Source organism: Takifugu flavidus, chromosome 4 (assembly GCF_003711565.1).
Source record: "Takifugu flavidus isolate HTHZ2018 chromosome 4, ASM371156v2, whole genome shotgun sequence".
NCBI classification, from domain to species: domain Eukaryota; kingdom Metazoa; phylum Chordata; class Actinopteri; order Tetraodontiformes; family Tetraodontidae; genus Takifugu; species Takifugu flavidus.
In genome coordinates, this window is record NC_079523.1 from 6065980 (window position 1) to 6089710 (window position 23731).

The 23731-nt window shown below is 46.1% G+C and overlaps 4 protein-coding genes across 7 annotated transcripts; 2 read left to right on the plus strand and 2 right to left on the minus strand.

The window, feature by feature from the left end:
• Window positions 1-4677: 4677 nt before the first annotated feature.
• LOC130524913 (protein S100-B-like) lies at window positions 4678-6716 on the minus strand. Its single transcript, XM_057031470.1, has 3 exons — window positions 5720-6716; window positions 5454-5594; window positions 4678-4981 (listed from the first exon to the last, which is right to left on the minus strand). The coding sequence occupies exons 1-3, from the start codon at window positions 5723-5725 to the stop codon at window positions 4835-4837; spliced, it is 294 nt and encodes a 97-aa protein (XP_056887450.1). The 5' UTR covers window positions 5726-6716; the 3' UTR covers window positions 4678-4834.
• Window positions 6717-6843: 127 nt separating this feature from the next.
• Window positions 6844-10601, plus strand: inpp1 (inositol polyphosphate-1-phosphatase). The gene is made up of 6 exons (XM_057031454.1): window positions 6844-7018; window positions 7625-7830; window positions 7905-7965; window positions 8942-9142; window positions 9223-9397; window positions 9944-10601. The coding sequence occupies exons 2-6, from the start codon at window positions 7627-7629 to the stop codon at window positions 10416-10418; spliced, it is 1116 nt and encodes a 371-aa protein (XP_056887434.1). The 5' UTR covers window positions 6844-7018; window positions 7625-7626; the 3' UTR covers window positions 10419-10601.
• A 439-nt stretch (window positions 10602-11040) lies between these two features.
• dnajc14 (DnaJ (Hsp40) homolog, subfamily C, member 14) lies at window positions 11041-17292 on the minus strand. Of its 2 annotated transcripts, none has more exons than XM_057031416.1 (7): window positions 17167-17292; window positions 14696-16090; window positions 14485-14591; window positions 14281-14400; window positions 13958-14118; window positions 13734-13833; window positions 11041-13640 (listed from the first exon to the last, which is right to left on the minus strand). In XM_057031416.1, the coding sequence occupies exons 2-7, from the start codon at window positions 15908-15910 to the stop codon at window positions 13346-13348; spliced, it is 1998 nt and encodes a 665-aa protein (XP_056887396.1). In that variant the 5' UTR covers window positions 15911-16090; window positions 17167-17292; the 3' UTR covers window positions 11041-13345. The 2 variants fall into 2 exon arrangements, with proteins under 2 accessions (XP_056887396.1, XP_056887395.1); XM_057031415.1 differs by lacking the exon at window positions 17167-17292 and adding an exon at window positions 16969-17160.
• Window positions 17293-17759: 467 nt separating this feature from the next.
• nab2 (NGFI-A binding protein 2 (EGR1 binding protein 2)) lies at window positions 17760-23658 on the plus strand. 3 transcript variants are annotated; one of them, XM_057031435.1, is made up of 8 exons: window positions 17763-18117; window positions 18318-18415; window positions 18636-19552; window positions 19635-19768; window positions 20336-20387; window positions 20483-20591; window positions 20672-20863; window positions 22608-23658. In XM_057031435.1, exons 3-8 carry the CDS (start codon window positions 18647-18649, stop codon window positions 22703-22705), a joined length of 1491 nt encoding a protein of 496 aa, XP_056887415.1. In that variant the 5' UTR covers window positions 17763-18117; window positions 18318-18415; window positions 18636-18646; the 3' UTR covers window positions 22706-23658. The 3 variants fall into 3 exon arrangements, with proteins under 3 accessions (XP_056887417.1, XP_056887415.1, XP_056887416.1); XM_057031436.1 differs by having other exon boundaries at window positions 18104-18242; XM_057031437.1 differs by lacking the exon at window positions 18318-18415 and having other exon boundaries at window positions 17760-18117.
• Window positions 23659-23731: the final 73 nt, after the last annotated feature.

The window sequence follows — 23731 nt, forward strand, 5'->3', positions numbered from 1 at the left end:
TGTTGTTTTCGTGTATTCCCAACAGGCTGTTTCTAATGAGCGTTACTCTGTACGGGAAAAAAAGTCAAATGAGGCTCTTTCAAGCAATGATGTGAACTTCTGACAGTTGAGAAGAAGAATAGAGCAAAAGTGCAGTTTGGTGAATTATTTAGTGCAGGGGTCGGGGCAAAGATCAGACCGAGGCCTCATTAAGAGAGATTAGAAGATGAGGCCAATCACTCCGCTGTCAATCTTGTACGGCCCCGAGTCGGACAAAACGGGTTTCATTCCTCCGGCGGGAGATATTCTTCACCAGAGTGCTGTCCTTCCACAGTATGACAAAAAAATGTAAAAAAAAAAAAAATTTTCAAAAGGATGCATTTGGTAGACTAAGAGGCCGATTGCGGTGCATTTTTCTCCTCGGCTTTATCTCCCCGCTATTCAAATTCTGCCCTGGCAGCAACTTGTGATTCAGTTTGACTTACAGAAGGAAACGCATTTGTACGAGCTCCATTCAGAGCTGCTCATAATGAGAAAAATAAGGCATTCATGGGAATGAGGTGAGGGCGACCTGAGCGACGCTGGCTGATACCAAGAGTGCAATTTGAAAAATGGCCGACGGCGGGCTTCAAACCCGACGCTGCAGCGCCTCGCAGCCGCAGCCGCAGCTTCTATGACTTAGTGGCACCTTACTTACCAGGCTGTCGGCCAAGAGCCCAGCACTCCGGAACGCTGCGGACTCTTTCACACGGACATTAATCTCCCGCTGGAAGCATCCGGTCTTTATGGATGAGGAGAGCAGGAGCTGAAGTCCACCTTCAACAGGAAGCGCTGTTGAGGGGCTGCTAGGAAAGTCTGAGGGAAGAACGCCCAAGGTTCATATCCCTGACGACACCTTGAATCATCTCAGATCCACATGCACGCATGCATGCAAACAGGAGCACGCTCACAACCATCACGCTAGCATGTTAGCATGTGAAGCAACAGTACGGAGGATAATGCGCTTTCACAGGTGAAGAGCCTTCGCTGATCAATCAGTATTTGTGCGCATCTTTACTTCGATTGATAATCACATGGCTTAAGCTGCTGTGGGTAATTGATATCAGCGCGGCTTTAAGCCAGCAGATCACTGACACTCAACATCGGTGGACTGTCAGGCCTCCTCTGACAGCAGATAATGAGCATTTTTTTTCCTTTTACGGCTCTAAACGGCAGCTCCCAGCAGCGACTAGTTCAATAAAGTCAAACACTCAAAGCACACAAAGTTCTCCACTCGAAGGCTCTGGAGCGATAACACGGGGGATTTAAAAGCAAACACCGGGCGGTTCCTTCTCTCAACATTGTGTCTTTGAAAGCTTGACTCAGATCGCAATTAGTCAACGAACATGACCTCGCCGACAGAACGTCAACAAGACTCAGCTTGTCAAACACGGTCTGATTGAAGGAGACAGCCACAAAGTGAAGGCAGCCTCCTCAAACTGTTAACACAGGCAGCAAATTGGCTGGAAATTAAAACTAATTAGCAATTACCCCACCAATGAACTTCCGTTAATGCCTGTTTTCTCAATACTGTCCAGCCCGCTGCTGAAGTTATTTTTAGCTCCTCTGTCTTTCATTGTGTTTGCACAAAATGCCTTTTCTTTTGCCCTCTGACGCCCCTCCGGGAAGACAGCTCATCATCTGGGCAGCCTCAGAATCTGCTCTGCACAAGCAAGCAGATTTTCCTACAATCACAGAATGACAACCGCTGCCGGTTCGACCTGTTGCTACATTCATAAACACTTGCTCTGCATGCAGCTGCCGATCCCAACCTTCAACCATATTAAAGAATTCTCAGCTGTTGGATGAAGAGATGAGCTGCACTCAGCTTGAACCTGCAGCGGGTTGTCTGGATCAATCAGCAAAATATGACTGCACGGGAAAGACCTTTTAACCAAAGGTGTGAGGTGAATTGGTGTCGATCACACTTGGAATGAGAAGTTTATGGACCTGCAGCCTGTCTCCCCCCCCCCTCCATCGCAGCAAGGAGGAAACAGTATCAGCAAGAAGCCACGGGTGCAAATCACCCCACTTCCGCACACAGCAAGATGTTAATAATGAGTGCGCATGCGCACAAAACCAATCTGCGTTTATGTGGAGGAACGTTTGCGGGGAACAGCGCTAGTCCGGATATGCTTGCCTTGTAGAAATAGTTCCGTGGATTGTCGATCATTCTGCATTCACTCATACTTATTTGATGCCATTGTGTTCCCTTTAGTGTCGTGGTATCAGATCAGCGGTGCGTCTAAAATGTTTTCAGTGCTTATTTGGCAAGAGGAGGCATCTGTGGTCTAAGAGGATACAGTGGAGCACCATCTGCAAAATTAACAGAGGAATTATGTAAATTACACATCAGCTTTTATCGCTGTGTGATCTCTGTGGAACAGAGAGGATTTATTGCTAACGATAGTCAATGATGTTGTCCACATGCTGACGTCCGCATCAGGCGCGTTGAAAGTAGAAGTGTTGCATTTTCAACTGTCCCCTTTCATTTCACTTTTGTAAAAACTAAAGATTTATCACACAGACTCCAGCTGAGTGAATCAAACGTGCGACAGCTGCCATAATTGTGCAGTGTAAGCCTGCCCTCTAGTGTTAATAAATAAGAACTACAGAGAATGACCACCTAAATTGGAGTGTGGGTTAATTAAACATTAATAACATTAACAGGACATTATTTTATCATGAACATCACTTGTCTACAAAATCACTGCAGGAAGGTAAACATTTGGATGTGAATTATTTTAAAAAGCAATGAAAGGCACATTTTGCTTCTAACCCAATCTAAATTAATCGGAATAGCTGCACTTTGATGTGATTCTTAACTACAAGTGCGCACCCGCTGGGGGAGGACAATTAAACTGTCGTTTGGACGCATTTCTCATTTGCCGCCGCTTCATGCGACTGCTCGTCTCCCATTATTTGTTGATGCACTCATTCATCACGGAGGAGCCGGAATCACAATTTTCTGACCGATGAGACAATCGCCGTACAGTCTGTGCTCCGCTGCTCTCAGCGAGGGTGGAGGCATCACAGAGTGTTCCGGAGAAGAAGAAACGTCACTGGTGACCTTTCTCGGGCAGGCTGCGAGAAGCACAACAGGATCCATCTAGAGACGTAACAGAGTCTGTCTCGATCTAAATGCTTTTTAAGGGGAAAGAAAAATCATGAGTGAAGCAGCCTCACGAGGTGTTTAGGAGAAGATCTACTCACGTGTGCAAAGATAAGTAGAAGATGGAGTTGCTGTGGAAACCGGCGTCATCACAGCCAGGGAAGGAGAGGTTTTATTAAAATCTCCAGGCCAGAGCACCTCCAGCAACTCCTTAAACCCACGACAACCTCAGATTACCTCACTTTTTATCGAGCAGCGGTTTCTGCACTTGACACCCACACTTCTGAATTCCTCCAGCGGGAATCTTTCACCCTCGCAAAATGACCAAATCGTTTTTGAAGTTTATTTGAAATTGAGTGCAAATGGAAGCCTAACCCTTTCTTTCCATTTCATCAGAGGGAGAGAATCAATGTTTCCGATATGTCGCGTTACCTTGAGTCCACATGGCGGGAGGAGGGCAGGGGGTCAGACAGGTACGGAGGGTCGAGACTGCGGGTGCACTTCTGCCACGAAGGATCCTCTCAGACACTGAATCAGGACACAAACCCACCTCAGTCGCATCTGTAATATGACTAAAGCGTCACGCAGGACTCCATCCTGCTCCATTGAGCACATTAAAGCTCCTGCAGTGCAGGTGTTAACACGCTGACACAGTTTTTCGCATCGAGGGCAATTATCTCCATGTTGAAAAGAGCCCCTGAGACATAATTGTCCTATCAGTGTTACACACAGACCAGGATTATTCTTCTTGATTTCCTCATGTGACTTTTATTTCACAACTAAAGACCAGAAGCATACACATCTCTTCAAAAGGAACATTAGTTGGTGTGGATTCTCACTGAATAACAGAATATGACTCCACCGTCCTCCCTGGAAGTCCCAGAGGGCCTCGGCCCATTTTGTGTCCTGTTTGGGCTTTTGTGTCCTCTCCTCCTGTTCTGGTGCTGTAATGATCAGTGCTTCTGAGTGGGATTACGATGGTTTTGATAAAGGTTGCACATATCTGTCTGCAGGACATGCTGTGAGAGTGCTTGTGTTCCCCTTTAACATCAGGGTGTGGACATCCCAAACTCCACTCCTCTGCATTACAGAGGTCATGATATGATAAATGTTGGTGATTAACTAATGCTTTAAGGTTTCTAACTACAGATAATTGAACTTCCGTGGTTTAGAATTGAAGCTACTGCCCTATTTTGCAGACTTGTGGTTTCTGGATTGGGTATTAGTGTTGTCTGCCTTGGTATTGATCCGTTGTAGAACCACTTTTAAAATAAAACAGGGCCTCTGTCGGTGGGATTGTGCAACTACAATCAAATGCTTTATACTTTAATCATTTTAAACCGTATGAATAATACCAAATTTCCTGTGGCAATACTGATTAACAAGGCCATCTTCTGCACTTAATATAGCATATCCACATATATGTCTCTATATAATATTTAATGCAGTTTTAGATTTCAGTGTAGGCACATTATTAGCAAAGTGCGTGTTCTTTGCTTTGCTTAAGATGTTTTCCCTTACTTCAATTAAGGGAGCTTCAAACCACGTTATCCTCTTTTAATGTCATTTATTAGTTCTCAACATGCAACATGCTGAATTTTAACAGGTCTTTAAATTCAAAGTCTTCAAAATATAATTTGGCAACTTATTTTTTGGAACTTTCTATAACATTCTAATGTGTGGAGTAGCTCTAATGCATGCATACTAACTATTGTTGGGTACAAAGAGTTCTTGACATGCTGAAGTAACCATGGCAATGAGAGCGATGAACTCTTTGAAGTCAATTTCCAGGTCTCCGTTCTGGTCAAGGTCTGCAAAAAGCCTGTCCAGCGTCTCATTTTCTTGGATTTTCTGTTCAGCATGGAAACATAAACTCATATAAGAAGACATATTCCTTTTCATAGCAGAGCAACCTTTCAAATACATCAAGATTACAGTCGATCTGCAGAAGGGATCTGCTCTGATCCCTCTTCTGGCAAACATAGTATTGTATGTTTGCTGGAGGAAATGAGGAATCATGTCCTCACAAAATGTGCTTAGCAGTGATCAGCCTCATCCACAGTGGGTGAACGGGTTTGATAGTTTGTTTAGCGAATGTGAGATTTCCATTTTTTCATTCAGTTTCAGAAATTAGTCACAAATCAGCATCTCTGACCTTGAATTGCCCCAAATCTCTTATGAACACATCCACCCTTTTAGCTGACACCTACTGCTGCTGAAACATGAAAGTGGCTGCAGCTTCTTATGTGAATCATCACTAAATATTGTTCTCCTGTAATCTGCTGCCATAAATACCCAAGCCTCAGCCATTTGTTTGGCTTACCTTGATGAAAGTACTCATCTCATTGTTGATGAGATCTTTCAGCTCAGCCTTCTTCAGCTTGCACTTGAATCCAGAGTATTTGTGGAAAATCTGGATGATGGAAACCATGCCTTTCTCCAGCTCTGATATGTCATCTAAAGTCTGCAGACGTTTCAACAGTTTCAATCATCTCTGGGAGTTTTGTGATTTATATTATAGTTTTGTCTTCATGCTTTCTTGTTGCTAAAAAAATAAACTCTATGGCTGTGATGTTTCATCTTTCTTACCTCCATTTCTGGTCTTGTAAGGGAGTCTTATTCAGAGTGCAGATCCTCCAGCAGCGCGCTGACTGACTGCCTCACCCAGTCTACAGTCGACACTAATCAGTATTGATGAGACACATGGAGGCTCGTGTCTCATGTGCTGCATAATGGACTAATGGAAACCAGTGGTCAGAAGCTTGACCAAAAGCCATTTGCTAACTCACTGTGGTCATGTTTCTCCATTACACACTCAAGTGCTGTAGTCTTCAGTGAAATCATAAATTCCAAATCATTTCAGTCATATCGAATTTATATCAGAGGTATCCCAAAAACTTGGTCAGATATCAAAGGACAGTAGAAAGGAATGGTGTGCTTCACTCTGTGTTAGTGTATCAGTGACAGTAAAGATGAATTTGAGGTTTAGAATTTTCCATAAAGCTCCACAGTAAAACGTGGTTGGGATTTGCAGAACAGCTTCCACTTAGGCTACGATGTTAGAATATCTTGGGCTTGGATTTAAAAAAAAAACAAACAACAAAAACATAAAGGTTTACATAAATGTTTACATTATCGATCGGTTATATTTTGGTTTTAAGGCGTGAACATACAAAAGACACGGGTAAACAGAAGCAAAATCTGCCGTTAAAAACACTGCATCATTATGGATACTGCACTTGATTTTCAGTCACATAAACAGCATATTTTAAAAATAACAACAAATTACCTATAGCAGTATCAAAATAGATCATTTGAAATAACCTGACAGACCAAACCAAATACTGTAATTTGGGGACAGGGAGCTATGATAAATTACTCGTGCAAATAGAGTAAGATGTGTTTTAATTTTAAAAGAATGTTATAGATGAACATCTGTTTCCAAATTTTGCATATGCTCAAATTGGCCTAAGTAAAAGACTGAAAAAGAGGTTTCGCGATGCCTGAAAGTGGTTTCACTTGCTAAAATAAAAACAAAGATCCGCTCTCGATCGTAGTAATCGCAGTTCCCATTTGTACCTAAACGCACCGCAGCACTTCCGGTCGTCGTCACCGTGAAGGTTCTCGCCGCGCGCTCTTACGTGTTTCGTCCAACCCTCTGAACAGGCGGTGTCGCGCGCGGAGCAGCGTGACCCGCCCTTCCTGCCCTGGGAAAGTCTGCGTGACGTAAAGAAGCGAGCGCGGACGGTTTCCAGCGTTAATTAGGTCCTCCGCTGCCACCGAGAGCTCCGCGTCCGCCCGTTCTTCCCGAACCCTCGGCGGTCTCTGTCACTACGGTGCTCGGACGCCCGCAGTCACCGAAGGCGGCGGTCAGGAGGACATCACACGGTGTGTAAGCTGGGTGTTGGTGTGGCTTCAGTCAGTCTTTGCTTTATGCCTCCTGACCTTTAAATTCCTTTGCTTCATTATCTGAGCTGGAATGCCATCAATGCTAAGCTAAAGCCTTAGCCATCCGGTCCGCATCAGCTCTGCAATTAAGTTGTCTGCACTTGCAGATCAAAAGAACTACGGTGATGTTGATTTTAATCTTTGGCATCTTCTTGGAACTGCCTGATAATTTACTCTAGGATTTAAATGTGAAAACAGCAACAATAGGTTCCTTTCTTGGTGAATATTGCTGATTTTTTTATTATTTTTTTTTTGCTTCCTAATTTTAATGACAGTTATGTAATTGTACCTGTGTTTTACATGATTGCTCATTAAACTAAAGGGTGCTGTTGGGGAGATCGGAGCTGGTTTTAAATGCAAACCTGAAAACACATCTCTGACTCAAAGCTTTTTTTTTCTTTCTTTTTTTCAGAAATGCCCTGTTTTCATTTTGAGGCTATATTTAGCTGAGCATGTGAAAGTGTGACGACCTCACCGCTCCTTTTCCTCTCACACTCACAGTTTCCATTGCTATGTTGACTAAACTCGCTCTGTTCTTCTCTTTAGGCATGGCTGATCTGCTGAGGCTGCTGCTGCAGGTGGCTGAGAAAGCGGCCAACGTGGCCCGGGTGTGCAGGCAGGAGGCCCCCCTCTTCCAGCTCCTCGTCCAGGAGAAGACGGGCGACGACAAGAACAAGAAGTTCGTCCAGGACTTTAAGACGCTCGCCGATGTGGTGATCCAGGAGATGATCCGGCACGACGTCGGTGCTCAGGTGAGGGAGCGAGATGGTGGTGAGGTGACACCAGATTGGTGGCGGAGCGTAATCTTTGCTCTTCTTGTGTTCAGTTCCCGGAGATGGTCGGCTTCATCCACGGAGAGGAGTCCAACAAGTTTGAAAATGGGCTTGGTAATTGATCAGTCTTTTTACTCTCTGTTTCAGTTCTGTTTGAAAATGGTCAGAGTTGCAAAACAGGAGGCAAACTATTTATAACGAGGGATGCGACAAGACTGGTTTGTTAACCAACCCACCCTCGAACTTCCTTGAAGTCCAGCGGAATTCTCTGCAGCTGCAGTGGTGGAAACTACAAGTTCAGCAAAGTCTGGCCAAGACTCAGTCAATGACCAGTTTATGAGGCAACTGTGTGTCGTCATAGCGTCAAGGTTACGTTGATGCCCTGCATACTCGGACTTTGGATGCTACATACAGTGTTGAACCTCTAATCTCACATCATGGTTCACCTTTGACTGTTTGGTAACCGTAGCAACCTGTACTTAAGTTTCATTTAGGGCTAGCCGAACCCTGTAATGCAATATTGGCAGTTGCATTGAAAGAAAATCAGCACCGAGTGAAGTCAGTAACGCGGATTAAGTTTGACTTGGTGTCATTCACAGAGGCATGTTAATGCGTTTTGTGTTTCCGTGGAAACACACATTTATGGCTACAACTCTCCTGAGGCAGCATCGGCAGCATCTCCGCTGCGACGCGTCAGCGTTGTCTCACAGCAGAGACTGTTTACTCCGAAGACTAGAACATTGCGTTTTCTTTCTTCATAACATGAATTCCCCTGGAGAGAGGGAGGGAAACTCACAAAACAGCGTCCAGAGAACCGAAGTGAGCAGATACGCCGGGTCCTTCTGTGCATTTTAGATCATTTCCTTCTCAGTGTCTCAGTTTCAATCATGTCCTTTACTTCTGTGTGTTGAATGGCCACATTTCTTTGCCGCCTGTTGCAGCCCCTGTTTAAATCACAAGCATCTCTGAAGGCCTCGACACTATACAGCCTGTTTTTACTGGTCTTGCCCACATCCTGGTCCTCAGATGTGCAGGACAAACACTGGAATTAACTACCAAGAAGTTGAGAAGTCATTGAATGTCTCACCAGGAGAGAGCGTGACGGTCACCGTGTGCAGCACGGAGGGGGAGACTGCAACGCTGCTGGCATCCGTGCTGGATAATAATCACACCGCAGCGTCCCTGCTGGCCCGAGCCATCCACCGGGACCCAGTGACCACCGACGCCCAGGCAGATGCCCTGATGGTGCCCCTCAACCCCTCCGATCTTGGCATCTGGATCGACCCGATAGGTGAACGGCCGTTTAACCCACCCGCAGCGACCTCGTCCACAGCCGAGATGAGCAACTCTCGCCTCTCGTTTCTCGCCAAGATGCCACCAGCCAGTACATCGAGGGTCGGGAGGAGGTGCTGGAGGAGGGCCGCCTCTTCCCTTCAGGCCTCCACTGCGCTCTGGTCCTGATCGGGGTTTATCTGCGGAGCAGCGGCGAGCCAGTGATGGGCGTCATCAACCAGCCGTTCAACTACAAGGACCCAGCCAGCGGAAGGTGAGTTAGGGAACGATCACAGCTGCTCTCAAGTGAGCCCTCGTTCACATTTCCATCTCATTTACATGAAGGGCCGCAGGGCTGCGTTTACAGGATTATACCCAAAGCGCCTTTTACCTGGTTGGATCCCTCTCACCTCCAGCCTCGCATGGCTGTTTTCCTCCGGTGGACAATGATCACACGGGCTGGTTTTTAGTCTCAAGCGTGTAAATCAAGCTGCAGTTTAAAGCCCGGAGTCTCACATTGGCGCCTAAAACAGCCAAATGAAGCGAATGAAAGAGGAGGCTGGGAAAAGTTTCAGATGAATGTTGACTTCTAACTGCTATTGAGTAAATAAGCCGAGTGGCTCGCCCCATAAACTTTACAGCACCGTGTCATCGTTTCTGCTGGCAATAAAAAATGAGTTAGCGTCTGTGTAAATGGAACATCTGAGACGGGCCAGCTGCTGCAGGGAGGAAATAAACCCATCATTTATCTTCGAAATCACCGGCTCCTTCGCCCCAAAGGTAAACACCCTCAAACACCGCTAATTATCTGCGTTTGCAGCTGGAGCGGCCGCCACTTCTGGGGTGTGTCCTGCGGCGGCGTCAACACCAGCTCAGAGTCCCGGCCTAAAGACGTCCCGGACAGGGGGCCGTCTGTGGTGCTGAGCTCCAGCGAGAAGCAGGTGGTGAAAGAGGCCCTGATCTCCTTCTACGGCCCCGACAAGCTGATGTACGCGTCCGGCGCCGGCTACAAGATCCTGTGCGTCATCCAGGGCCTGGCCGACATCTACGTGCTTTCAGAGGGGAGCACCTTCAAGTGGGACTCCTGCGCGCCCCACGCCCTGCTGCGTGCCCTCGGGGGGGGCGTGGCCGACCTGGCTGAGTCCCTGCAGGACGGCCAGACAGAACTGACCTACCACCAGCCCCGCGAGGAATGTAAGGGGGCAGACCGGTGGGCCAACCACGGCGGGCTGGTGGCCTACCGAGACCAAGCGCAGCTCCACAGCGTCATCAGAACTCTGAAAGGCAAACTTTAATCTGCAGCAGCGCAAATACGATATTCACGTTAACCTGGGGAGGGGGGCGGGGTTTATTTAGAGAGTATGGAAAAATGAAATATTTTAAGCTGGTCTCCAGATTTTGTACACCAGCATTGGAGCATATATATTCAGATTTTATGTTAAAAGTTATAAACATGTTTATTAAAATATGAACATCCAGTCTGGGTCGGATATTCATTTTATTGGAGGCCGTCGGAGCTGGGAAGATTTGTGTTTTATAAGCTTTTATAGCTTCATCACTGCATCATTTCTGACTTTTGTTTGGCAATTAATGGTCAGTGGGGAGATTCCTCAGTCTGGAGGTGGGATGTCGATGGCATCCGTGGAGAGGTGCTGAGGAAAAGCCGGTCAAGTCCAGAGGCGATCCATGGGCCAAATGTCGAATCCCAGCATGCTCGGGGATCTGAAACCCTCCAAACAAACTCCTTCTAAGGAGCAGAGGTGCAGCCCAGCTAAGCTGCCACACGTCGAGGTGAGATCAGAGGGAAGCCTTATGAGGTAAAACAAACGCAGCCATTCTGGGGAGGTTTGAAGGGCAGAACCGATGGTGGTTCTGTCTGTGACCCAGTGTGGTTGCTGGGAATGAAAAACAACAGTGTGCATATAGGAAATCATCTTTATTTTGAAAACCAGAAAAGGTGGGGAACGATACCCGACGATCTTTCAGAAGTGTTCTACAGCCGGGGAACCTCAATTCCCAGTAAAAACCCTGATGATTGTCAGACTTGGTTTTTTTTTATTTTGCAATATTCTGCATATTCTGTTAGAAATTTGAAAATAAAACAAAGTGGGTTGGTGCCTTCATTGAAGTGTCAGACTTCGGGCTGCTGCTGCGAGCACACGGGACCGCGCGTTCAAGTACAAATGTGGAAAACAACACACTCCTGGCTTCATACACAACCCAGGATGCAGCTTCCTGGACATGGACTGAATTAATTTGTGTTTTTTTACTTAACTGTGGACAGAAAATCAGTTCAATTACCTATATCCATTAATCAAATGTGGATTTAACATGTAGTGGAGCTTAAGTCTCTCAGGCCAGACAGATTTATTCTTTTTTGCTTTCGCTACATTCTTGCTGCTACAGCAGCATTTATTTTTTTTTATTTTTTTTTTTTACATTTACATGATAAATCCTGAACTTCTCATATATTTTTATTTACTTGTTTAAATGAGAACAACTTCAGCTGACAAACGCTCAATCCATCTCTGAACACCAGCAACTTCTGCAACAAAAAAAGTGGAGAATGACAAAAAAGAAATCACAGGCTGTATCAGTCGGCTTAAACACGGAAGTTTCATCTTTTCAAGACCCATTTAAAAGCAAATTATAAAATGAATTCCAATAGCAGCACCTCGGCATTCTGATGGCTGTTTGTTGTTTCTAACCCGCTGTGTAAATTAGTGTTTTACACCTCAGTCGGCTGCAGCTGGAGGAGTCTGAGGCAAAAGAACTGACGGCGGTACAAAATCCCTGCTGTAATCACTATGGTGGTGCAGATCAACAGGGGAAAAATTCAACTGTTGATTTAATAAGAAAAATCTTTTCATACCACGGTTCTCTATTTTTCTTCGCCTGGTAGCCGTAAACAATCGATTCAATTCTCTGAAATTATATCAGCACGACGATCAGAAAACCACACCGATTTTTTTTTTAATTTTCTACAACCTGAAGGATTTTAATCTGCATTTTAATTCTGTTTGAAACTCAAAGAATGGCACCACAAAAAAAAATAACCCAATTTTTGAAGGACATCAAACCCTGATCAAAATGCCTACATTTTAGCTAGCATTAGCATGATCAAATACCGCCAATATATCCCATTGATGTCTTATTTAAGAATTACTGAGAAGCCAAACTGCCCAAAAATACACCAATTTCACAGCATTACAAACATCAGATTATATCAATCTACGGATCTCTGCAGATGCCAAGCTTCGGGGGCCTCTGGGGCCTTTTTTTCAGAGCAGCTCAGCTGGTTTTAGAGGAACAACACTGAACCGCTGACCTTCCTGCCACATCTGAACGTGGGCTGAAATTCTAATGCCAATCTGGAGCTGCAACAATAAACAGCAAATAAACAACCAAAATATAGCATCCTGGAATCTCTATTGCAAAAAAAAAGCACATAATCTCGCCCGTTTCACTGCGGATTTTAACGTAATTTCACAGCAGGGTCTTATGTGAATCTCTGGTAAGTGGCACAAAATGTCAGTTTTAGAAAAATCTAAATTTTTTTGAAAGTGCACTCCTGGAGAACCGTTTTATTTAGACAACCATGAAGGACCGCCGGGTTGAATGAGGAGTTACATCCGAATTTCTGACTGTAGCTACCACCAGAACTTCACAACCTGCCTTCTGTCAAGAAAAAAGCTGCCGTCCGAGCCGACAAAAAAGTGAGTTTTGCCTCTGCCACATCAGGGCCAGATCCGGCTGGTTCTGCCTTCATTCTTGCGAATTGTCGCCACACTTCTCTTATCGTGAATGACTGTAAACATCTCTTCAAGAGGAGAGGAGGAGAGGGTCTCCTTCATACAAACCCTTACTGGCGAAAGTGAGAGAGGTGGTAAAACACAGGCGTTCAAACCGTGCAATGCAAAAAAAAGTAGACAGGAAATGATGTAAGGAAATGTTAACTTACAGCATCCTAGTAAGGATTTCATTGCCAAAGCTACATTTGGAGAAAGACCATGAGAAACACAAGGTGAAATGAGAGGTAAAGCACCATCTTGGCTGGGCCTTCAACCCTCCTTCACTCCCCCGTTAAGAGGCTCCTCTTCTGTCCTTCAGCTGCTCTGAGCGCAGATTTACCCCACGTCAACACCCCTCATGCTCCCGATCGTGGCATGCCGACAGGTAAGTGACAGACAAACGTGGCCATCAACTGCTGTGTCTGCAGGCTTCACCTCTGGAAGGGTTTACGCACTTTCTTCCTCCTTCTGGGAGGCTTCCCGCCTTCGGCCCACGGCTCGCTGGCTTCAGTCCGGTGGCTTCCTGGCATGTAGAAGCCAGTCGGGCCAGTGGGAGGGGAGAAGGGGGGCACTCCTGCGCCAGGCTGCGGGTGGTGGGGGGGACCTGAGGGGAAGAAGCCCCCGTTGGCAGCCATGTTGTTGGGAGGTGCTCCTTTGAAGATGCGGTTGAAGAAGTCCTGCAGATCTGCGGGGTTGGTTGGACCTGTGGTGTGCTCTGAGGGGGGCCTGGGAGCACAGGTTGGGAAATACCTGCCGTTATATTTCTCACACACAACACACAAAACAACACCATCGATATAGACCTGACGATGGCAGTACCTGTGTCGTGGGGGATTGCTGTTCTTTGAACCAAATGAAATGTGGTAGGGCACACGGTGCGTGTCAGGAGAAATGCCTATCCTCTGGCAACCCGCCCACTCTGAAATGTAACAGAATCACAAGTCACGTGCCAGAAATGGAACTGCACTGGGAAAAACCCTGAAACCACTTTGGGAGTGGATGGAAAACCGTCCGAGCGAGCGGGACCAAAATGTGACGATCACCTGTGATGTCATAGACCTTTCCGTCCATACAGGCAAAGTATGTGATGCGCAGGCCTAACATGCTAGACTCCGCCCACAAGTCCCCTTCCTCTGCACTATGGCAACGCTTGCATTCGGCACAGAACCGGGCTTCAGCGGGGTCACGATCCATCTCGAACCGCCTGCAAATGTGCACACAATAAAAAGGAGAACAGCAATTGTACTAGCCAAGCTAACTGAGCTGTACCCACAACATGTTTGTCAGCTAATTATATATTATCTTAAGTGTCTCATGTTGACAGACGGATCACAAATATCTGTAAATCTTTAGTGTAGTCACATACTTGTGTTTGCCCTCACACTTGGTGCACATCATAGTGTTCATGGCTTCTTTCAGGTCATCCTGCAGCTTGGTCAGAAACTCATTCATGGACTTTGAGAGTTCAGTTGCAGCCATGCGCTTCCTGAGAAGGACCACGACAAGAGCAGCTGGAGACACCTTTCTGGACTAAAAGGCTAAAGCTGATTAACCTGTTGTGTGTACTCACATCTCGTACTCTCTCCGTGTCTCTGGGTTGCTGACTATATCCCAGGCAGCCCTTAGAACTTTGAATGCCTCTCCAGCTCGTGGGTGTTTATTCTTGTCTGGGTGGACCTAAAAGAGAACCAGGTCGCATGAGTAAAGGCGTACATTTCCATATCAGAGGCAACTTATTAGTCAGTAAATCAGACATCCCAAAGCTGGAGCTTCACACAAACCTGGACAGCCAGCTGTCTGTAGGCTTTCTTCAGCTCAGCTTCGGTGGCGTGCAGCTCCACGCCCAGAACCGTGAAGGGGTCGAGTTCATCCTCTGGTACCTCCGCCAAGGCCAGCAGCCTCTCCAGCTCCTGGCCAGGCTGGCCTCTTCCTGCCCTGCTGGGCGAGTTAGGGCTGGACGCTGTTGCGTGGCCGTCCCTTCGGAACCTGCATTGGACTTTCTCCAATAGAGACACCGCCATCTTCCAAACTCTTGTCTCCTGAAACACTGTCCAAAAGCACTTTCCCCTCTCTCCACCAATCCGCGCCAACAAACCCTTTGTCCACTGAGAGCCCAGAAGAATTAAACCACAGAAGATTTTCAAACACGATAAGGCGATCTTCTTTGCCCATTTGAATGCCCGAACCAATTTGTCTACAAGAGCACCTCCTACACATTTTGTCCAATTTAGAATCCGGCTGGCGTCTGCCTTTAACCCTGCTATATCTGTGATCTTTGCAAGGAGCTGCTGCCCAAACTTGTAAAGTTTCACACCTCCGGTCTCCACACCCACACCGCAATTGTGAGTTAATGTGACAATAATTTCAATCATCATGTGGATGCAGGAGATGCACCAGAAGCTCAGAGACTCGGACAGGATCTCTTTAAAAGCCGAGACCAGTTGGTTTCCTGTCCTCCTGCGGCCTCTGCTCTGCTGATGGTGATGGTGGAGGTTGCGTCTCCGGGTCTGCCTGTGTCGGCTGCCGCTCGACATAAAGTTGCCTTTTGGCATTGAGAACAGGGTGTTTTGATTTCCCTGCTCGGAAACGAATCCACCGCTCATCCGCTTAAATCTCCTACCAGATCCCTCGTTCCTCCAGTCAGATTCTCCGTTCATGTGCTGCTCCTTTGCCGCATCATCCTCGTCTTGATTTATGACATGGCAGTTCTCTTGATCTGCGATGCCGTCATGTTCAAACCCATCCACTGTGTCATCTTTGGCCTCTATAGATCCACAATATTCTACTTCACTAATTCCATAGTCTTGTGGAATGGCTGAGCTTGGGGTGTCCTGAGATTTCAGATAGGCTGCTTCTTCCTCCTGTTGGCAGTCGTCATTATTCGGCCTGGTTTTCCACTGGCTAGAAGACGTAACTGAGGTGGAATCACAGCAAGGGACCTCCTCATCCGAGTCTGTTAGACAATCCATCTCCATCTCAGCTGTTTCTCTCTCCATGTTCCTATTGATCTGCAGCAAATTTGGAATACCGGGGACAATGGCATCCTAGATGCATTAGGTTGTGATAACTCTCCCAGGCTCTCAATACAAGCTGAGAGTGGGGGCTGCTATAGGTGCATCTCAGGTCTACCATGTCAGCAACTGCTTCCAGCTGACATCACATATCAGGTCATTTGGCTGAAAAGTAAAAAAAGAACAGTTTTTGAAACAAGAACTACAAAATACTGATTTTGCATATTCCAAGCACAATTAATATATCATAGAAATTGGCTTAAAATACAATGGCTTAATTTGCATACAATAATCAATTATCAGAACTTGGGTAATATGATTTAAACTCCAGCAGTTCTTAAATACACATATGCAGCCCATTAATGCAACAAATAAACAAGGTGCTCTTTGTCATTTCCCCAATTCATTTGGTCAGAAAGGTACTGTGTGGCATCCTACATGAAACCTTGATGTGGTCTGGAAAATTGAGGATTTAATCCAAATGAACATGAACGTAAACTTTTTCTTTTAGACCCGACCCTCTATCTCTACCTCTATCTACCTCTATCTGGCCGACCAATTTCGTTTAACTGTTGCATAATGGCAATAAAATATTTCATTCTTTCTTTAAACGGCCATTAAACATATACACAAATACATTTATCTACCGACTTCTTAAATATGTGAGAGTAGAGCACATGTTCATATGTATTGCTTATGTTTGCGAATTCATTTAGCTAAAAGCAGTGTGCAAGAACGGGGGACCACAGGTTTGACCTTTAAAAAGGAGCAAGGCCTGATTTACAACAGCACTCCTTCCACTTTCCATGATGGCACGAATGAGGGACTAACTTATCAATAATTTAGCTAAATCAACAAAAGACGACGTATAAAACACAGTTCTCAAAAACAGATAACCAGGATGTTAGCATGAGGAAGCAAGCAGCCAAGAGAATGACAAGCAATCGGAAATAGAAATTAGCCTACCGCTGAATAGCTAACACGAATATTCCTATTCTTAAAAGGTCGAACACGAACATTAAAAAAAACAGAGCGACAGATACCTGTTATCGATTATCTCACAAATGATTAGATGAGCAAATACTCGTTAGCTAGCTAAACTAGCTCATATTAACGCTTGTTCCTCCCTTCCACAGGGCTTCACGAGTAAAGTAAGGCATATTCCAGACAGATGACGGGTACAGACAAGAGGGGAAAATCGTGCCTATTTCATCTTCAAACAAACTACATGTTTTATATACCTTGCAGACAAATTTGCAACCTGTTTTTAGACTGCCAACTGCCCGTGTTGTTATTTTTTTAGCCACTTCTTCTTCTACACATTTTCCACTTATTTTACGACTACATCGTCCTCCGCCTCCGCCCCCTTTTACTTCTTTGTTGGTATCTGTTTTGAAATGGGCTCTACCGCCACCTATTGTTTTGAAAAGGCACAACAAAGGCCCGTTTAAACATGATAATTTGATCATTTTTAGTTCTACCTGCCGTAGGTCTGAAATATAAGTCAATAATAATAATAGCAGAAATGTAAGAATAGATTTTTAAAAATCCCCGTATTATATAATGACTTTGAATATGTTAATACGTTGTTAATATTAAATATTAAAAAGAACAATGATATGAAACATGCAGGAAAAACTCTTCAAAGATAGGAACCCTATTTACAGCGAAATGTGTTTTATATAAAAATAAATAAACGAATATATCAAATTTGAACGTTTTCTCACTTCCGCAATTGTTTTGTGATGTTTTCTTTAATCTCCTTTCAAGTTTTCAGACCAATAAGCTCTACCGTTCTGACGACTCGTCAGACGTCTGAAACACTGGTGCACTGTGCCTTACACTGCTGCATGTTTATCTCTAATATTGCAAACTATGAGATCCCCTCAACGCCTCTGCGGAGAAGACCGAGCTTGAAGACGCAGAGGGTTAATTTCAAGCCCCCACCAACACCACCTACATTTCCAATTTGAAAACCGCCTCTCTACCGGGAGAGGAAGGCTCTTTTTCGGTCAGATGGCGTGCTGCAGTCCGCCCCCGTCATTCTCCAGCCCACACAGACAGGGCAGTCAGCAACCAATACGGTGCGCCGGAGGAGGGTTTCTGCCAGTGATTTCAGACGAGGTACGATACGCAAAGGGGATTTACTACGCCAATCTGAGCCGGGGAAGCTTTCGGCGATAAGCAGCAGGGTAAGAATCGAACAATGACAAGCGCGACGCGTCTTTGAGCCAGGTGTTTTCTGCCAACATCTGGACTGGCACAGGCTCCCATCGGTGTCTGCAGGAGAACTGGAGGCAAAAAAATAACAATCCAGGTGTCTCCACGTTAGTTTAGCTTTAAGGTGAAATGTCTCATTGACCAATTTAAACTATATCCTTATCCATTTCAGTCCGCGGGTAAAAGCGAGCGGTGGCGTTTGGTGGTTGAAGAGGCGCCTTTAATTACGCCAAGTATTCTGCGCGCATCTGTGTGACTGCAGTTGAAAAGGTAAGAGTAGTTTGCGCGTACTCTAGATGAAGCATGTAAAAGTGGATTCTGTTGATTCAATCAGATATTTAATTCAGCAATATGATGGAGGGGGGGAAACAAAACCGACTTCTGTCTCTGTCCCTCAACATTAAAAAGCAAATTAAGATATACTCAAGGCTGATAGTTGCACAGACTCTATCTGCCTGCATGTTAACAAGTTCGTGTCCAAACTTTCCAGTGCCGTGTGCCATGTCCCTGCCACGCACGCTTGGGGAGCTGCAACTCTATCGGGTCCTGCAGAGAGCCAACCTGCTGGCCTACTACGAAACCTTCATCCAGCAGGGCGGCGACGATGTGCAGCAGCTCTGCGAGGCTGCCGAGGAGGAGTTCCTGGAGATCATGGCGCTGGTCGGCATGGCCACCAAGCCGCTGCACGTGCGCAGGCTGCAGAAAGCCCTTCGAGACTGGGCGGCGAACCCCACCCTTTTCAGCCAGCCCGTCCCCAATGTCCCTATTGGGGGACTTCCACTGTTCAAAGTGGACGGGACAGGTGTAAGCAGACCTGCCGGTGGCCCACGGAAGTCTGTGAGCAATGGGCAGCCGGGGTCTCCCTGTGAAAGAGAGGATAGGGCCTGCCTCACCCCAATGCACAGTGGGAGTCCGAGGAGTCCAGGCTCTCAGGCCTCTCCACAGCCACCAGACACCCACTACAGGGAAAAACTGTCCCCTATGGATGCACACTGGCTCAACCCAGAGTCTGATGGGAACTGCACCTCTACCTCTGGAATAGAAGAGGAGCCTTCTAGTCCCCCTCTGCTGACAACGTGTCCCCCGGGTCCCTCCACATCTCCGAGTCCCTCCGCTTCTCACGTGCCTGCAGCCCTGTCAGCGTGGCCAACCGGACAGTTAGACGGGGAGACAGCGAGGGCGGTGGTGGAGAGCGTGGAGAGGGTCTTCAGGACTCTGCCCAGGTCTGACCCCGCTGAGGTGAAATCTCTCCTGAGGATGAATAAGAAGATGGCAAAGACAGTGGGCCACATCTTTAGGATGGAGTCCCAGGATGTGAACAAGGAGGAGGAGATCCGGAAGTACAGTCTGATCTACGGACGCTTTGACTCGAAGAGGAGAGAAGGAAAGCAGCTCTCGCATCACGAGGTAATCGAAATAAACAAGTAAGCGTTGGGCCGTGCACGGCGCCACAAATGTTGATATTCCTTCCTGCTCTATTCCCTCCCAGCTCATCATCAATGAAGCCGCAGCCCAGTTCTGCATGCGCGACAATGCGCTTCTTCTCAGACGGGTGGAGCTCTTTTCTTTGGCCAGACAGGTGGCAAGAAAATGCGCCTACACCTCCACGCTAAAGCACGCAAGGTACAGTCGCTGAAGGAAGAAGAATAAATGATCAAAGCAGCGTCCAACAAGGCTGCCGTTTGTGTTGGTTTAGAGTTTAGTGACTGTATTGTGTTTCTATAAAAACTAAATGTAGATGGTTTCAGCATAGTTCACTTCACCTTCTCTATGCTACACAATTTATGATCTGGTTCCGATTAAAGTGGGAAATCAACTCCAACCTCTTTGGGAGTGAGCGTAATCAACTGGAGCGTGGAGCCACTCAGGAATACACAGATCCCCCGTGTGTTTAACTGAACCTTGTCATTAACCTTTATGAAAGTAAATGACAGCCCAGGTTTGAAAAACACGCTCGTCCCGACATCAGCCATGAAACCATCCAAACAGAGTTCATCTCAAATGCATTTCAGACATCTTTGCTCTAGATTTCTTTATTGGTTTTTTTTGGGTGTGTTTTTTTTATCACTAAAAGTGACTTTTATCATCTACTTTGGGTCATTGTGTTGAACATTCAACGCATGACACATTTTCAAGGAATATTTCGAATGTTAAACAATGTTAGCTAGCTAAACTTCACTTCTTCTGCAGGACTAATGCAGATGAGACCAGCCTTTTGCCCCAGAAGAGAGCGAAACACGAGGTCAGTCTCCAGATTAACTCATCGCTCTGTCATTCTAATGAGCATCACAAATTCATATGGTTCCTTTCACCTGCATTAACTGGCATGTGTTTCAGGGAACTGAGGGTGTTTCTTCCCTTGCGGGGGCGGATGGCTCAGATCTGTTGGCCCAGAGGGCAGAAGATGACAGTTCATCTGCAGAGAGCCCCGACGGGGCATCACATGGTAAGAGAGCCACGTCCAAACAAAATGAATGCTTTATTTTGTCCCTGCGCCTCTTCAGCCACTCAACCTGTCTCTGTTAGACGTCAGCTCACAGTGCAACCAGTCTCCACCCCCCCGCTCCCACACGGACACCTCCAGCCCTGCCAGCTGGAGTCGCCATCTCATACAGCAAACGCTAATGGACGAAGGGCTGCGGTTGGCGCGCATGGTGTCACATGACCGCGCCGGATCGTGCATGATGAGCCTAGCGTCAGAAGGAATCCACTCTACAGGTGAGTTACCCCATCAGGGAAATACGGTATGCCTTAAATAATGCACAAGTAAAGATATTTCAGTAGTTAGATAATAATTAGCGAATCCATATTTATTATTTTTTGGGCCTAGCATCAGGTGAAAATATGAATAGACTTTAAAAAAACGAGGCCTCCCCCAGGTCTCTTGAGATAAAGGTAAATTGTAAATAAGGACGAGAGTTGTCTAAAGAATCATCGTTTGCATAGATCGTTTGATAGACTGGGAATGCCCCTCACCTCCCCCCGCTATCGATGGCATTTGAATTGAAAGCTATTTTCTTCCATTACAAATTTTACATAGACTTCTCTAAGTTGGTCATTTGATGGGATATGATCGACGGCTGAGCACTGCTTTTGTCTGACATCAACAAGGTGTAAACAGCACTTCTGAGAGGGCAACAGCTGCACCCTGGACCCTTTAACTCTGATTTACACTCGCCCTGCTGTACCGCCAGCTGTGATTAGTTGTGTTAAACTTAAAGCAAACTGGCCTGTGAGTGGCAACGAGCGTCTCGTCATCCCCGCCAAAGTATCGACGCATGTGAAGCGTTCAATTAATTTTGGGCAGGAATGAAAAGGGCGCTTATTGAACCGACAGACAAAGGCCCACAAGCCTCTCCTGACAATGAATATTTGATAGCTTTAGAGCTCGAACTGGCAGTGAGTCACAGCAGGCGGCGCCTCCCACCACGCACGGCTGAACTACACCAGTCTGCAAAATGGGAGACCACAGAAGTGAGGAGGGGAGCGCTATGTGGAGAGAAAGATTGAGACTGGGGGTGGGATGGGCTGGGGGGTAGGGGGGTGTTACACTGCCATGGCACTTTCTTAATACCCTGTGAGTGTAGGATTTATCTAATGCATCACGGCTTCCTCACAAAAAGGAAGGAGAGGAAGAGAAAAGCAATGATCTGGGCAGAGATGAGGCGAGGAGAAAGCAAGCCAGCCAAGGCTCGAGGGGTGGGGGTGGTGGAAGGAAGTCCTCCGTAGGTGGCAGCCCCCCCCCCCCACACACACACACACACACACACTCCCAGCCGCAACCCTTGCAGAAGAAACTGACGTCAGAGTGAGATAGTTGAGTGGGCTGAAGGGCGGGATGGATGGGGCGTGGGGGCGAGGGAGTGGGATGTAATTGGAGGGGCGTTGCACTGACTCACCAAGCGACAGTGTACAAAAATAAAACAGGTGGGCAGGGAAATGGCACCGAGTTTCTTTTTTCTCTTCTTCTTTAAATACATCTTTGCACTGTTCCAAAAGGACTGCGGAAACAAAATAGACACATGTTTCCTGCCTGACGTCAGCTCCAAGCGCTTATCGCTCACGCATCTTCGCCATTCTCTGCGCCTCACGCTTCTGATCTTCCCCTCGCTGTCGCCGCTGGGTCACCTCGACTTTCACAATCCAACATCTGCGCGTCGGAAGCACCTGTAGATTCAGCTGCTGGCAGCTATAAATGCGTGCCATCAAGTCAACGTTGATATCAGAGATGCTGTGAAACGTCAGTGATCAAGTACACATTGTTGACATGAACTCCTTTTCTGGAATTTGCAGTATTCATCTCCTATCGGATCTTTGGTTAATGTTCCAGCGTGTTTGACGGAACACGAAATGAGACCTCAAAGTAGTTTATGCCAATATGCTTCATTTCAATGAACAAGCCAGAGGTTAAAACAGATAAAAACATCTGAAGCTGTGTCTCAGTGTTTGCGCTCCTCCTCAGATGCTGACAGTAAAGTGGAAAGGCGAAGCTTGTTAACAGCCTGCAGGAGCAGCAGCCCCTCCATCGCCAGAGACGACGCCAACCAACGCCGCAAGTGAACACACCCGGCCGCTCGCTCTCCGCTCTGCTCCTCTGAAATTCTGCTACCCAGATGTGTTTTTGTTTTTCTATCCTTTTTTTACACAGAGACTTTATGCCCTGAACAACATAAATTCAATTTATTCAGTGTAAATTGATATCTTTAATTTATTTCACCCTTTGAGCTGAGGTGGGATTCAGCCAACAGGGGGCACTGCAACTTCTGAAATCATAGACGAACACGCACACACACGTATTTTGTACTCCAGTTCTCTTAATCCAAAACAACTTGTACGAAAAGCATCTCTTTATCCTCAGGAAACTAATTCTATAATATTGTTCTCAGTATTCAGATCAATAATGTGGCCAGATAAAACAAAGATGTTGTTTTTTTTAAGTTTAGAAGTGGCCTCATTTATTTGCTTACAAGATATGAACAGGGAACTCAGGGGAAGGTATCCAGCATATCTGACCCCAAACACATGGTCATCCCTCACATTCTGTACTCTGAGGGATGATGAAGCACCTTTTCCAGCACCGGCTACATAAGGTTTAGGAGACAGATGCATTATTCAACCCGCATGTTTGTTCTCATGCTTCTCTGCATTCTGTGTTTGTGTGCAGTCTCTAGTGAAACTGTATAAAATCTGAACATGACAAGTATCCCTAAATTTATCAGATCAGTAGGAGGGATTTCTGAAGTCTAGAGGAAGATTCTGTTTCCAAAAACATGTTTAACATATTTGGGGTAATGCTTTACTGCATCAGCTTATTTTACCCTTTTTTTTGTACGTTTGATAGCGGGAAAAAAAACCTTCAGGATCTTCGCATCATGAGTATCAGCAGGCTAGCTTACGTGCTCCAGTTACCCGTTTCTCAAACATCGGTTCATTGTGTTGCAGGACAGATTATTTATTTTGTTACATCTAAATAAATGTTATTTTATTTGATAAAGGCTCTTTGCTTCTGGCAATGTGTTGTAGCTTTTCATTACCTCTGATGTGTGGACGAGGCTGCAGGAGTTGAAGCAACACCTCTGCTGTTGT

Bases quoted from the DNA above. Each gene is read 5' to 3' on its own strand.
- inpp1 (XM_057031454.1), top strand. From the start codon at position 7,627: ATGGCTGATCTGCTGAGGCTGCTGCTGCAGGTGGCTGAGAAAGCGGCC. The intron at 7,831-7,904 runs GTGAGGGAGCGA...TCTTGTGTTCAG, and splicing joins GGCACGACGTCGGTGCTCAG to TTCCCGGAGATGGTCGGCTT. The intron at 7,966-8,941 runs GTAATTGATCAG...ATGTCTCACCAG, and splicing joins CAAGTTTGAAAATGGGCTTG to GAGAGAGCGTGACGGTCACC.
- LOC130524913 (XM_057031470.1), bottom strand. The intron at 4,982-5,453 runs GTAAGCCAAACA...CATGCTGAACAG, and splicing joins AGATGAGTACTTTCATCAAG to AAAATCCAAGAAAATGAGAC.
- nab2 (XM_057031437.1), top strand. From the start codon at position 18,647: ATGTCCCTGCCACGCACGCTTGGGGAGCTGCAACTCTATCGGGTCCTG. The intron at 19,553-19,634 runs GTAATCGAAATA...ATTCCCTCCCAG, and splicing joins AGCAGCTCTCGCATCACGAG to CTCATCATCAATGAAGCCGC. The intron at 20,864-22,607 runs GTGAGTTACCCC...GCTCCTCCTCAG, and splicing joins AGAAGGAATCCACTCTACAG to ATGCTGACAGTAAAGTGGAA.
- dnajc14 (XM_057031416.1), bottom strand. From the start codon at position 15,910: ATGGAGAGAGAAACAGCTGAGATGGAGATGGATTGTCTAACAGACTCG. The intron at 14,119-14,280 runs GTATGTGACTAC...GCACATTTGCAG, and splicing joins AAGTGTGAGGGCAAACACAA to GCGGTTCGAGATGGATCGTG. The intron at 13,834-13,957 runs GTGATCGTCACA...GTTACATTTCAG, and splicing joins AAAGGTCTATGACATCACAG to AGTGGGCGGGTTGCCAGAGG.